This window comes from Rana temporaria, chromosome 9, assembly GCF_905171775.1.
Source record: "Rana temporaria chromosome 9, aRanTem1.1, whole genome shotgun sequence".
Classification (NCBI taxonomy): Eukaryota; Metazoa; Chordata; class Amphibia; order Anura; family Ranidae; genus Rana; species Rana temporaria.
The window spans coordinates 66,024,891-66,040,790 of NC_053497.1; the positions used below are offsets into that span (position 1 = coordinate 66,024,891).

The following is a 15,900-nucleotide window of genomic DNA, read 5'->3' on the forward strand; positions in this document are numbered from 1 at the left end:
AGTTTGTTGTCAAAAAGTCAGATCGTGTGTATGGGCCTTGACTTGACTTGAATCCAGTCGGATTCCCGGGTGAAGTCCGTCTAAAGTTATGCCAATGAAGATTTTTGGGTGTTAGTTGATTTGCTACCCCATCCAATATCCTAGTATAACATCGGATATAAATGGGGATGATATAGTTACCCTTTTAAAACAGCTGTTTGCTTTAAAATGGTCACCGCCAGCCTCTAAGATGGCTGATGATTACTGGTTGTAGTTTGTCTTCCCAAAATCTAGCTCAGTTGAAGCTGTGTCCTGGCATCACTAAGGTTTCAGATGATGGGATGTCTCAGATGATGTGTGTGGATCTATATGAGGTCTAACCCCTTTCCTATCTCATCAACTTGTTATATATTCAGTTATAAACAATAAATACAACAATCCCACCCAGAGGGTGTAATTTTTACGGAAGCATTATCTCCCATGGCCTCCGGGTGGCATTCTATGACAAGAAGTGTCTATTCTAAGTGTATCTGGGAAATCCATCCTTTTAACACTTCCGGACCGCCCACCGTGGTTATACATAGCTACTTCGCCTTTAAATACCGGGCTTTGGCAGCAGATAGTATTTTTTTAAACGACGGGCGGTCCAATTTAACATAAAAGTGGTGTTAGCAGCAGATTCACCGCAAGATCACCTTTATGGGCAGCGGGAGAGGTGGTAGATTCCAGGGATGAATGGGCAGGATGTCGAGTAAGGGTAAGATGGCCCCCACTCGACTCTATTCTCTTGGAGGAGTGGAGCAATGTCAAACGTTACTTTCGTCCTCCGGCTTTAAAGAGACAATTTTTGTTGGGAAAAGGGTTTATTTTTATTTTTTATTGCTTTTAAGTGTAAATTTGAGATCTGAGGTCTTTTTGACCCCAGATCTCACATTAAAGAGGCCTCTATACTCAAGGGGTTAGAAAAAGAAAAAAAAAGGACAACGATAAAACGGTTAAAAAGGAAAAAAAGGAACAGACTTAATGGAACACTTGGTCTTTTTCTTCAGTCACTCTGTTTTGCAGAGGACCCTCCATAAATTTCAGCAAGAACAAATGTAAATTAAAGTCATCACAATCCACTAAAACATAGGGGCTTATTTTGGAAAAGATGATGACATGGGAAAAGGCAAAGTCCTATTCGACTAATATACTGGCTATCAAGGCCAGTTTTACGGTTATGACAAGATGATACCCAGTTCCATCTATGTTTTTTTTCGTTTTTTTGATTTTTTTAGAAATTCGGGAAAATCGAAAAAAATTTTTTTTCAGTTTTATTCGTTTTTTTGCTTTTTTGGAAATTCGGGAAATTTGAAAATTCGAAATTCGAAAATTCGGAATTCCGAATTTTCGGATTTCCGAAAGAGCAAAAAACGAATAAAATGGAAAAAACGAAATTTCCGAAAAATAATGAAACGAAAATGAAAAAAGTTTTTTTTTTCGGAAATTAAAAAAATCCGGAAAATGTCGGAAAATTCGTAAATTAAAAAATTCGGAAGTACAAAAAACATTCTAGTACAAGAAAATTCTAATTTTTTTAATTTTCGAATTTTAAAACATTTTATTTTTCGAATTTTTCATTTTTGAAAATTCTAAAATAAAAAATACCAAAATTCGAAATTTCAAAAACTAAAAAAAATGAAAAATTCGAAATTTCTAAAATTCTGAATTTCTAAAATAAAAAAAATAAAAAATTTCCGAAAATCCGAATTTCGGAAATACGAAAATTAGGAAATTTAAAAATTCGAAAAGTTCGAAAATTCGAAATTGAAAAATTCGAAAATTCGAAATTGAAAAATTCGAAAATTCGAAATTGAAAAATTCGAAAATTCGATATTTCGAAAATTGAAAAATTCGATATTTCGAAAATTGAAAAATTCGAAATTTGAAAATGAAAAATTCGAAAATTCTAAATTTTGAAAATCGAAAATTATAAATTCGAAAATTAAAAAAAAATGAAATATTCGAAATTTCGAAAATTGAAAAATTCGATAATAAAAAAAATTCGAAATTTCGAAAATTCGTGATTTTTAAAATAAAAAAAAACGAAAACGAAAATTTTCGTATTTGCGAATTTCCGAAAATCCGAATTTCCGAATTTCGGAAATACGAACATTCGGAAATTGAAAAATTCGGAAATACAAAAATTCGGAAATTAAAAATTCCGAAATTCGGAAATTAAAAAAATCGGAAATTCGAAATTTTCGGAAGTCCGAAAATTCAGAAATTGAATTCGGAAGTCCGAAAATAAAAAATTTGGGAAAACGAAAATTCGAAATTAACGAATTTCCGTTAAAAAACGAATTAGAAACTAAACGAATTGCACATGTCTAGTTTCATCTAGAATTGGTAACTACACCCTGGGTTATTCCACTCAATGTTTTTGGGGGTGTGGACAGGTGGGAACTTTATTTCATGTAGATATCTGAAATAATAGAGTCCCTGGTCCCCTTCCTGGCTAGATTCCCTCCCACTCTCTCATGGAGTGAATGAGGGAACCATGAATGCCAACATGTACTGTGACATACTGAAGCAGAGCATGATCCCCTCCCTTCAGAGACTGGGTCACAGGGCAGTATTCCAACATAACGACCCCAAACACACCTCCAAGACAACACCTGCCTTGCTAAAGAAGCCAAGGGTAAAAGTGATGGACTGACCAAGCATGTCTCCAGACCTAAACCCTATTGAGCATCTGTGGGCCATCCTCAAACGGAAGGTGGAGGAGCGCAAGGTCTCCAACATCCACCAGCTCCAGAGAGCATTTAAAAAATATATATATATATTATTTGTTTTACCTTTTAATTTTTATTTTGCACTGTTCCTAAAAAAAAAAAATCATTGTGTCACTTTTATTCCTATTACAAGGAATGTTAACATCCCTTGTAATAGAAAAAAAGCATGACAGATCCTCTTAAATATGAGATCTGGGGTCAAAAAGATCTCACTTTTTACACTAAAATTCAATAAAAAAACTGAAAAAATAAAAAATATGACCCTTTAAGACATTTTGATGCCGCTTCCGCACTGCGATGGTATGGAGATGGGTGGGGGCCATCTTCCCTTCACTCTTCTCCGTACCTAGCCAGCAGAGGGATCCGATTGCCTCCGCCGCTGCCGACGGCTTCAGTAAGCGGCGGAGGGCATTGGAGAGCGGCGGGAGGGGGAGTAATCTTGTGATGAATCTGCTGCAGAGACCACTTTTATCTCAAACCGGACCTCTCACTAAAGAAGAGGATACCTGGGTTATGGCAGCTAGCTGCTACCATAACAGAGATATCCTTCTTCAAAGTGCCGACGTATATCGGCGTGAGCTTGTCCAGAAGTGGTTAATCGGAAAAGATCTTCATCATTTATCAAAGCATGTATGGCCACCATTAGGGTGTTGTATGTCTGAGGATTGTTGAAACAAATAAAGATTATTTAGGGAAACATTTAAAACAAGAATAGCCAACAAAGAATTGCAAAAAAGACAAAACCAATGGCAATCAGGATAATAATGTTTAGAGAAGATTGTTGCTGCCACCTAGTGGTCCTCACAACTCAATACAAGCACTGGTTTAATTAGTGTTTGTCTTTTTTTTTTAATAACGATTGCTATGTTAAGTTAAATTACTTGTTAACATCAGTTATTTGCTAAGATTGTTAACCACTTGCCGACCAGCGCACGACTATATACGTCGTCACAATGGCAGGGCAGGGCAGATGGATGTACCTGTACGTCCCCTTTAAGAAGCGTCATTGTGGGCGTGGGTCCCGTGGACTCGATGTCTGCGGGGATACCTGCGATCATCTCACAGGGAGGAAGAACGGGGAAATGCTAATGTAAACAAGCATTTCCCCATTCTTCCTAGTGACAGGACACTGATCACCGCTCCCTGTATTTGGGAGCGATGATCAGTGTCGTGTCACACACAGCCCATCCCCCCTACAGTTAGAAGCACTCCTAGGACACACTTAACCCCTTCAGTGCCCCCCTACTGTTAACCCCTTCACTGCCAGTGTCATTTTTACAGTAATCAGCGCATTTTTATAGCACTGATCGCTGTATCAATGACAAAAATTGCGTCAAAAGTGTCCGATGTGTGCTTTGTTCCTCTGTTATCAGCATGAGTCACTGCTGAGAAGTTTTCCCGACACATGAGATAACATTTGTGTCTTGGAGTGAGCCTAGAATGAAGCTAGTCTATTAAGATCATGTAGGTAGATTCAGGTAGGGGCGCGCAAAACTAAGGCGGCGTAGCCTAGCGTGTTTACACTACACCGCCTTAAGTAAGAGAGGCAAGTACTGTATTCTCAAAGTACTTGCCTCCTTACTTAGGGCGGCGTAGCGTAAATGCGGCGGGCGTAAGGGCGCCTAATTCAAATGTGTTGGAGGGGGGCGTGTTTGATGGTAATGAGGCTTGACCTCACGTTTTTTTAACGTTTTTTTTGTAATGCGCATGCGCCGGGCGCCTACATTTCCCAGTGTGTGCCCCACGGGCCAATTGATTTCGACGTTGATCGTAAACGACGTAAATCCCGATTCGCGGACGACTTACGCAAACAGCGTAAAAAATTTGAATCTCACGGCGGGAACGGCGGCCATACTTTAACATTGTTATTCCACCTAATAGGTGGAATAACTTTAGGCCTGCTAATGCCTTACGGAAACGGCGTAAATCGTCTGCGGCGGCCGGGCGTACGTTCGTGAATCGGCGTATCAACTCATTTACATATTCTACGCCGACCGCAATGGAAGAGCCACATAGCGGACATCCGAAAAATTGCAATCTAAGATAGGACGGCGCAAGCCGTCCTATCTTAGATATGTTTAAGCGTATCTCTGTTTGAGCATACGCTTAAACATAGGTCGGCGTAGATTCTGAGTTAGGTCGACTTATCTACTGATAAGTCGGCCTAACTCTTACTGAATCTACCTATTAGTTCTTCTGCTGTGTGGAGGGGGTGTGTTTCTTTTTCTCCAATCAGCTCTCACACAGTGTAACTGCAGCCTATTCCCCTCCTCCTCTGTGCTCCTGACAGATGAAGAAAGAATTTTAACACAATCTGCGCTTTCGAATGTGTGTAGAGAGGAGCAGACTGCAGATAAACAAGTAAAACCAATGTAGGGAGATTTATTTCATCTGTGTGTATCATCTGTGGCTGTTCACTTCACTGGGTATATGCAAGGGTTTACATCCACTTTAATGCTGAGAATGCAAACAAACTTTAACCTTTACAACCATTTGAAGTTAATTTTATACATTAAGATTTCGATTTTGTATACATTATTAGCATTACTCCTTCTGCTCATGTCTTGGTTCTCAAGTCCCACCACATGTGTGCCTTAATACACACAAGCATTCAGCAAACAGTGGGCCAGATTCAAGAAGCAATTGCGCCCGTGTAACCATAGGTTACACGGCGCAATTGCTTACTTGCTCCGGCGTAGCAAATGCTCCTTATTCAGGAACATCGCTACGCCGACTGCAGCCTAAAATTTGCGTGGCATAAGGCTCTTATGCCACGCAGATTTTAGGCTGCATTCTTGCGTTGACCGATAGGGGGCGCTCCCATTGTGATCAGCGTATAGTATGCAAATTGCATACTAACACCGATTCACAAAGTTGCGCGGGCCCTGCGTACGCAAGGTACTGAGTTTCCGTACGGCATCTTTAGCGTAAGGCTGCTCTTGCTAATAGCAGGCGCAGCCAATGCTAAAGTATAGCCGCCCTTCCCGCGACGTGAAATTTAAATTTCACGTCGTTTGCGTAAGTGATTCGTGAATGGCGCTGGACGCCATTCACGTTCACTTTGAAGCAAATGACGTCCTTGCGACGTCGATTGCCGCAATGCACGTCGGGAAAGTTTCCCGGCGGAGCATGCGCTCTACGCTCGGCGCGGGAGCGTGCCTAATTTAAATGATTCCCGCCCCCGGCGGGATCATTTACATTGCGCGCGCTTACGCCGGGCAATTTCGCCGGCGCGCCCTTGGAATTTACGGAGCTACTGCTCCGTGAATCGAGGGCAGCGCAAAATATTTGCGGGGGCGCAGGGCAAAATCGTTGCCCTGCGCCGCCGCAAATATAGCGCAAATGTACCTGAATCTGGGCCAGTGAGCTTTACTTTGTACTTAGCAATGTGAAAAAAATGAAAATAAAGTCCAACCTTCGAGCAAAGTAGAGCAATTCTGTGACTGCTAGAGTTACAATGTAACCACGCTATCTTTGTACCAACAACTTTAGATCTACCAAAATTATGTAACATGAGGACCCATCAAACTATCCAATCAAATTTTTTTTTTTTATCTAATAACACAGGCCCTTGCACTAAAACGTTTTTGGTACAGTAGATCTAAAGATGATTGTACAATCAGATTGTAATGTGTATGGTGACCCTAACACAGGGATGGATGTACGTCTGCTTTGAACACCTAGTTCACATTTGGCTATGAATGTCATGTTTCCATGCTTTCACTTCCAAAACCATTATCAGATCTTGATTCTGTGGTTTCCTGTGAAGCAACGTATAGAGGAAGGGGATTATGAACATTATTTATAGATACGGTTTGACTTGAACAGTTGCAGTTGTAAAAAAAATCCAGAAGCAGAAGAGACGAACTGCCCATTGAACTTCATTGATCTCGGCTCGTCATAAGTCTTGTACGTCACCTCGTTCTTGACGGTCGGAAATTCCCACAAGATTAGTGTGACCGTGTGTATGAAACGCAAGTTTGAGCCAACATTCCGTCAGAAAAAATCCACGGTTTTCTTGTCGGAATTTCCGATCACGTGTACACGGCATAATAAGCCATTTTATAGCTTGTGGGCAAAGGAAAGGAAGTAACCGCTCCAGGTGGGTATGTTGAACAATCAGCAACGGTTCAGGAAATCAAGGGTGCCGGCAATGCACAAAGCAATTGGTAGAGGAAAAAAGGATGGACAGCCGCACTCCAAAAAAACATAAGGTTGTCTTTTAATATAAAAATGAAGAAATGCACTACAAAAACAAGCAGAGAACGGGAATAACAGCCAACGCATTTCACACTACAAATCAGTGCTTAATCATGGTTAGCATAAAAAAGAACACACTTCAAATATATATGATTCTAACCCGGAACGTGATTGACGCAGACCATCCGCAGGTGAGACCCAATTAGTAAAAGGAACTCCCAAAGCCGATACATGTGTGCATAAAGATACCTAAACACAAAATTAAACTCACATTCAAAAAACACACATACTGTAAATAGATGGATATAAAAGTAAAAAAGGTAAAGTCTATGGCCCGGATTCAGAAAGAAGTTACGACGGCGTATCTCCAGATACGCCGTCATAACTCCAAATGCGGGCCGCCGCAACTCGGCGCCTGATTCATAGTTGCCTAGATACGAGTGGCGTAAGTCTCCTACGCCGTCGTATCTTGGGGTGCATATTTACGCTGGCCGCTAGGTGGCGCTTCCGTTGATTTCCGCGTTGAATATGCAAATTAGGTAGATACGCCGATTCAGAAACGCATGTCCGCCCGGCGCATTTTTTTTACGTTGTTTACGTAAGGCTTTTTCCGGCGTAAAGTTACCCCTGCTCTATGAGGTGTAGCCAATGTTAAGTATGAACGTCGTGCCAGCGTCAAATTTTGCGTCGTTTGCGTAAGTCGTACGCGAATAGGGCTGTGCGTAAGTTACGTTCACGTCTAAAGCATTCGTTAGGAGCGTCAAAAACGTAGAGTCATGATTATTTAGCATACAACACGCCCCCTACCCGCCTATTTTGAATTACGCGGGCTTACGCCGACCCATATATGCTACGCCGCCGTAACTTCGGGCGCAAGTTCTTTGTGAATACGGGACTTGCCTCTCAAAGTTACGGCGGCGTAGCGTATATGAGATACGCTACACCCGCCTAAACTTACGGCAATCTTTCTGAATCTGGGCCTATGTGTACAAGTCGTTCCCCTTATTTGAATAGATAACTACGTGTGAAACATAGTGTGTAAAACCTTTACAGTTGTTGAGTCGTGTCGCCCATGCGACAACATCAAACTGTGATGGTGTAAAAAAATATTATGCTTCTTTCCTCTAATAATAATGATGATACACATTTTGCCTTGCTCTTTCGTTTCGTATTTTACGTCAGTTGTTTACCTGTCACATTTAGACTAGTCAGAAAAGTACTTTTTTCCATTTTACACAATTTCTATCGGATCATCTATGTATGTGAGGGCTCACACGATGATTGGATCATGGGCGATAGATTTCAACTTCGGTTTACCGACATGTGTGAGTCTCTCTACCTATAATCTAATTCATCTATTTATTAGATGTTTCCGTTCCCCGCTGTTAAAAGTCATTTAGATAGGTCCAGGGCTCAAGTCCTGCGGGAACGTGTGGGAACGGAGTTCCTGCACTTTTTTCACAGCGGGAACTCAGTTCCCTTTGCAGGACTAGAGTAGCCGAGCCGCCCGAGCCAATCCTTCACTAAGCGGCGATGCCCAGCTCGAGTCACTGTCAGGGGCAGGCGAACCTTAGTAATCCTTTATGTTACTGGCCGCTTCCTGTATATGGTTTCATCGGGTAGTGTGCGGGTATTCCGTCACTTCCTCGATGCCGCAATGTCTCCTGGGAGCTTTTGTCATTGTTCCCAGGAGACATTGCGGAGGTCTGCCGCGAGTTATTGCGGGATTTAGAAAGAACTTGCTTATTTCTAAATCCCGCGATAACTCGTGGCAGACCTCAGCAATGTCTCCTGGGAACAATGACAAAAGCTCCCAGGAGACATTGCGGCATCGAGGAAGTGACGGAATACCCGCACACTACCCGATGAATCCATATACAGGAAGCGGCCAGTAACATAAAGGATTACTAAGGTACAGTGGATCGGGAAAAAAAACATGTGGTTTAGTAATTATGCATATGAGCATATCATTTTTTTTTTGGTGGGGGAGTGGATCTTGGGTGGGAGTTCCCACACTTTTTTCGCCAGGACTTGACCCCTGGATAGGTCCAACAATGCGTTTTTCGTATATAATAAGACTATTATCTAGCCAATGTCATTGATGACTAGGACAAATATCTATGCAGAGGTCCTGCTAAACAGAATCGATCTATTAGATATGTATTTCATGTTTTCTTTTCCTTTCTTTACTTTTCTGGAAATATTTTTTCAGTCATATCCTGAAAGGTAAAAACATTTCCGTCTGGTTGTTCTTATATGGGACACATTCTTTATTTTATTTCATAAAGTCTCTACAACACCACCGACAATGTATGCATATCATGATGGATTCTGTTGTTTTTTAACACTTTTTCTTTTTATGAATGATGTATTATGTGATATATACTTAACGACATATATTATTGTATAATATTGTAGGTGGGAATGTGTTTTTGTTTACACTGTAGGATGGTATATTAATTCAAGAAATATTTCATTTTTTAGATCCAGTGTATAGCCAACCTTCCACCATTGAAGATACACTCTCCAATTACTTCTGGAGCATGTTGTACATACATGTATATCTTTCTTTTGCAATTTTTAAGCATTCATTCTTTTAGAGTACTATCCACTACTCGATGGATGGGTACATGTCTTTTCTAGACATTCATATATTATTGCAAGCAGAGACAAATATACGTAGTTCACACCAAAGTACACTCGGCCTCGGCCTCGGACGAGAGGACATCTGTGATAGGCGGAACACTGAACAGAGGCTCTGCTGGGAAAATTAGTGTTCCGCCTATCACGGAACAGCCTAAGGAGGAGGCGCAGCTTTTGAATAATGGACACCCGCAGCCTGAGAAACTCTGCAAACAGGAGAAGGTAGGAAAATCGTCGAGGCAGGCATACTAGCACAGTGAGGCAGGCATACTGGCACAGTGAGGCAGGCATACTGGCACAGTGAGGCAGGCATAATGGCACAGTGAGGCAGGCATACTGGCACAGTGAGGCAGGCATACTGGCACAGTGAGGCATGTATAATGGCACAGTGAGGCATACTGTGTTGCACGTCACTGCGTTCTTGACGGTCGGAATTTTGTTTGTGCCAAAATTCAGTTGGAAAAAAATCTTGTCGGAATTTCCGATCGTGTGTACGCAGCATTAGTCCCCCAGTGACTACATCTGGGCTTGCTCCACTCTTATCACCAGCTGCCATAAAGGAGTTTCTACATCTACTAAACCCAATATTTATAATATACTGCTCTTGAGCGCCACCTGTTGATTCATCTTCATCACCTTGTGCACCAACAGTTTTAAAGGGCCCAATGTATCCAGCAGAAAGTTCAACATAAGGCCCTATACTGAGGGCAGAATGGTGTTGCATCACAGAGTTTATGTTTGAAGGCCTAAACCTAGCTCCTTTGTTTGGGAGCTCTCAAGTAACCTTGCTGGTCACTTGAGGTGTAACATCTTAAAGGGGAGGTTCACCCTAAAAACCACTTTCTCTAATTACACTGGCCCCCCACATTACAATACGATTATGCCTGTTATATTTTTTTGATGCTGTACATACCTTCGTACAGCTATTCACCCGTGGCTTCGGGGTTGCGAGTCCCGCGGGAGTGGGCATTCCTCACATGCTGGTGATTGACGTTTTGACAAAAAAACAGCTCCCCCCGTCGCGTAAGCCGTGTCACGATTGGCGAAAGGAGCCGAACGGCGATGCGCAGGCGCAGTATAGCGCCGACTCGCCGTTCGGCTCCTTTCGCCAACCCAGTGAGTAGACTTCCATGTTCTGCTAGCAAATGCATAATTCACTGTCTACTTGCCAACATCATTGTATACATATTATATCAGCCACAATACAATTTTATTCTGCTGATCCACATAATAAAGAACCTACAGTATAACAATTTCTCTTGTCCAACAGTGTGCTGACATGCACAAGGGATGTGAAATCACTTCTATGACTGTATGCATGGAGGATGCTAATTTGAGCAGGTCCTTGCTGCAAAGCAAGCAAAGGCACAGGGTTTGAGGAACATTGAAGTATTTGTGAACCTAACTCATGTAATCTACTCCATGGCCATGCTTATCCATCGACCATGGCCATTTATGTAAAAATGTTAAAAATGTTATGCTTTATTTTTACATAACTGCTATGTCATTTTACATCCCCTTGTGGGTAGGTACACAAATGGATGCTAGGCAGCTTGCACCAATGCCATGCGTCTCAGGAGCTCTTTAGCTCCATGGGAACTGTTGGGCCTCTTGCACAGAGGCAGAAAAAATGCTGCTGCTAGAGGTGTCTGGCATTTTTTTATGCCCCTGAAAGAAGCTTTAGGTTGGTATGCACCTTGTGTTGTTTACAGGCGTATTTTAGAGCAGCATTCAGTGACCTAAAAAAATGCCTTAAACCTGCATTCAGAGTAGAGTTTTCCAGCGTAATTTTCACCTGTAAGTGTAACTGTGCATGTAGGCTGCGCACCCCAATAAAAATGGATAACAATGGAAAGGTTACCCACAGGGTTTTGTAGCAGCAAAAAATTCATACGTATTTATTTATAAAGAAACAAGTTCTTTTATTTGAAAAAAGTTCATTCAAGTGTACAAAAAGTTAAAATATGAGCTCTGGTTGTTACATATACAGCGAGGCAGCCAAAGTTGATGGTAACAATATACATCATAGAATAATGTGTCTACAGATTATATTTACACCATAGGATGCATAAGAATACCCCGGTGCATTTAGACCCCTACAATTGCGGTCTTCTTCAGGGAGTTTTTATATTCTAAAAATTCATCAAATAGAAATTTTCAACATATTTTTACATTGTATCATTGCCTACAACAGTAAAAGACTGCTTCATATTATATTATCATGTCCCCCGGCATCCGACGTCGTCTTCTCCGTAAGCGCATGACGTCAGTACATCATGCGCGGCAACACAGAGTTGCATGTGTGCACAGTAACGCCGCCGTGCACACACGTGATGTCACAGACATGTCCGACGGCGATCACGGAACGCCGCCAGCACAGTGCAGGCTCCCCCCAGTGGCTAAAGCTTAGACGGGGGTACAATTGAGAGAGATACGTGTGTTACACCTCTCCCTGCCATGTCGGGAAGCCAAGCAGAAGTCAGGGCTCATCCCTGGTGGTGGGATTGAGGAAAACACTGTCGTTCCATTAGGATCTATTGAAGGAACACATACGTTTAGAACAATTATACAAAAAATACATCCATAATAGTACCATTTTTCATCTTTGTTTTGTTTACATAATTTTTCATAAGATTTGTAAAGTTTTTAAATGAGCAATAGATCAGGTACATACATTCAAAAGCTGTGAGCAAAAAATAAAAGATAGATAAACCAGGGGAAAAGGAGAAAAAAAATAATTGTTTTTAAAAGGAATTTTGTAGGAAAAATCATTTTATGTATGAGTGTCCATATAATCCGAGGAGAATTTTTATTTTCTCCTCAGGATTGGACCTTGATCCATAATTTCATTTTCAATTATATTTTCATCTTCCCAAGGGTCCTAACTGTTTTTTCCTCATGCAAAACCTTTAAGAAACGGTGCGTAGGAAATAGACCCGTTTAGGCTTGAAAACATAGTAGTCTGGAGTCCAAATATCCACCTTTGTTTATGTTGGAGTAATATTTTGTTCAATCGTCACCTCGATCTGGGATATGAATCCGGTCGAGTGCAGTGAAAGAAACTTTAGGCATCTTATAGTTGTGCTGTAAGACTACGGCCCGGATTCTCAAAGGAGTTATGCTGGCGTCGCAACTCGGCGCCTGATTCATAGAATCAGATACGCCTCACAGTTGCCTAGATACGAGCGGTGTAAGTCTCCTACGCCATCGTATCTTAGGGTGCATATTTACGCTGGCCGCTAGGTGGCGCTTCCGTATATTTCCGCGTCGAATATGCTAATTAGCTAGATACGCCGATTCACGAACGTACGTGCGCCCGGCGTATCAAGATACGTCGTTTACGTAAGACATACGCCGCCGTAAAGTTACCCCTCATAAAGCAGGGGTAAGTCATTTTAGGTATGGATGTCGGAAACGTACGAACAGCGTTGTATTTCACATAGTTTGCGTAAGTCGTCAGTGAATGGGGCTGGACATAAGTTACGTTCACGTCGACTAGGCATTGAGCGGGCATAATTTAATTTGAAAATTCGACGTGATACTGAGCATGTGCGCGCATGCGCCGTTCGAAAAAAGCGTCATTTACGTGGAGTCATGATTAGTTTACATAAAACACGCCCCCCTGTTCCTCATTTGATTTAGGTGCGCTTACACCGGCACATTTACGCTATGCCGATGTAACTTTGGATGCGAGTGCTTTGTGAATACAGCACTTGCCCCTTCTAGTTGCTCTGGCGTAGCGTAACTACGAGACCCAAGCCCGCTTACATGTACGCCGCCCTACGAGAATCTGGGCCCATATGTCTGCCTAAGGGGAGATATATATTTCCAATCTCCGTACTGTAGACATGTTTTGAGGTTCTGCACCAAAATGTATGTTTTGTTTTTCCTATATAAAAGGCCCCATGTTCACATGTCATTATGTAAACAACTCCGCGAGTTTAACAATTGGCAAAGTGTTTAAGTTTAAAGACTTGGCCGTTTGGAAGGAGAGGCGTTTTTTCCTTTTTAATCAAAGGGCAATAGGCACAATGTCCACATGGGTGGGTGCCATAGAGAGAACAATGTTTTTTGCTAGGCTTTTTTTGATATTCGCTTTTAACTAAACTAGCTTGTCCATTTGAAGGTGATTGAAGGGATGTTAGGTAAAAATTGTTTAATCTTACATCATCTGTAATAATAGACCAGTGCTTTTCAATAATCTCTCTAATTTGTCTATGTTGTTATGAAAAACCAATGATTACACGCATTAAATCAACCTTTTTGTTGCCCTTTGTTTTTTGTCTAAAAAGGAGATCTTCATGTGGTTGTTGGATGGTTCTATTATAGGCGTTACGTAAACAGCAACGGCTATAGCCTCGTTTGAGCAACCTATCTTGAAGTTTTCCAGCTTCAAATTTGAAGAGTGCTTCATTGGAAACAATTTCTTTGCAATCGGAGATATTGTCCGTAGGGAATTACATTTTTGAGAGGAGTCGGGTAGAAACTGTTTGCGTGTAGCACTGTATTTCCAGCAGTGCTTTTTCTATGTAGGGTACTATTCAAATCCCCTAATGAATTACGATCTACTTTAGACATCTGTGCAGGTTTCTGCACAGATGTCTATGTAAATCGCGGCCCTAAATCGCAAAAAGTAGTACAGGAACTACTTTTTGAAATCGGTGCGGCGTCGCACCGATTAGGACAGTGTCATTGCCGACAATTGCCGGCAAATGCCGCCGATTTGAGATGCGATTTCACAAGTGAAATCGCATCTCAAATCGAAGAAAATCGTACCCAGTGTGAACCTGGGCTCAATAACAGTATTCTATCCTATTCCATCCCAGAGGAGGATGTCGCGGGCCACATCAGAGGGCTCCGCGGGACACATGTGGCCCCCGGGCCATTGGTTGGGCACCCCTGACCTAGAGTGTGAGAGGGACTGTAGAGTTCACAGGGTCATGGTGGCATAAGAGAACATGCATTATCAAGCAACCCCCGAGGAGGCAGTACTACATATACATTATTCAATATACAATGTTTCAACTATATTTTCCATTGTCCTTTACAGGGATCTTTTAAAACATGTTTCTAAATAATAAATCGAATGCTTACACACTCAGGAGATTTTGATACATTTTTTTACAGAATAATAATTTTATGTTTTCTCTTTTTATAGTCTTTCTGATCTGCATTATAGCGTCTTTAGAGGGATATGACGTTTTAAAATTAAGATGTTGACTTGTTAACTAGGGGATATGCAGGCACATTCTTTTTTGCACTGTACTTCTATTTCAAATCACTGGAGGGTTGTTTGGCCCCCTGTATACATAAAGACTGGTGGATTGCACATATATTATTATAGTGTATTATGGGGCCTGCCCCTTTAGTTGTTTTTAATTTATTATTTAAGGATTTACAATCCTTTGGTGTAAAAAAAACATCTATCTCCTTATCCACCCCCATCTCTATGATTGGGGATTCAGGATTTAGCCTGAATGGGTGAAATGTAGAGGGGTGGAAGGATGCAGTGTGTGTTGTCTATCAAATAAACATCTGAATTTTGGGATATCATTGGAGTGCAGCATTTTCCTTTTTGGCGGCATGTCTCACACAGCGCATGGATGGGCTACCTCATGTATTTGCACCCAGCTGTCTGCAATATAGGAAAATAATTCCGCAGCTTGATGTGGTGAGGCTTCGAGCTTCTTGGAACAGAGTAGACTTAAATGCTTTCTGCTATATGTGTTAAAGAAAATCTTAATAAATTATTGTGAAGATGTGATTGTCACTGCAACAAGACAATTCTAAGGTGCAGGATGGTACTTATTTTCCAAACAAATTTCTAACAGTTAATGTGTTTCTTTTTTAGGGAAATTACCTAAAAATGAAATGTTAGAAGTAAACAACATGTTAAAGTACTTTTGAATGACATTTGAATATACTAAAAGGCAAATACCCTGGAGGGAAGGCCAGAAAGTGCCTCAGATATTTAATAACATTCCCATCATGCACTTGCAGTCCCCAATGCCTGGTGATATTAAACATCTTTATGTTATCTCTAGCCCTGCTTAGGCACGCTCAACCTGTGACTGAAAAAATACACTCCATGCTTAGAGAACACTAGCCAGCACCCAGCTAAGTGACTAAATCTGTCTACATGGTCACTAAAATACAAGATCATTTGATACTACATTCCTACACATTTTTCATAATACCATCACATGTCAGACATGGCTTACTTTCCCTTCATTCCACAATGCCTTTGTGGAATAGCTCTTCCGGTTATAGACCTCACCTCCTGTTTTTCACATTATCAGTACAG

The 15,900-nt window shown here is 41.4% G+C and overlaps 1 protein-coding gene across 2 annotated transcripts in view; it reads right to left on the minus strand.

Annotated features, from left to right (window-relative positions):
• Positions 1-15,900, minus strand: part of LOC120913614 (interleukin-13 receptor subunit alpha-1-like) — a 292,879-nt gene that overhangs the window by 182,048 nt on the left and 94,931 nt on the right. Inside the window, exon 11 of one of the 2 annotated variants that reach the window (XM_040323693.1) lies at positions 11,494-12,130. The exons of the other annotated variant lie outside the window; for it this stretch is intronic. Within the exon in view, the coding sequence (XP_040179627.1) occupies positions 12,083-12,130 (48 nt within the window). The 3' untranslated portion in view covers positions 11,494-12,082. Of the gene's footprint in view, positions 1-11,493; positions 12,131-15,900 lie in introns of those variants that run through there. 2 annotated transcript variants of the gene reach the window in all.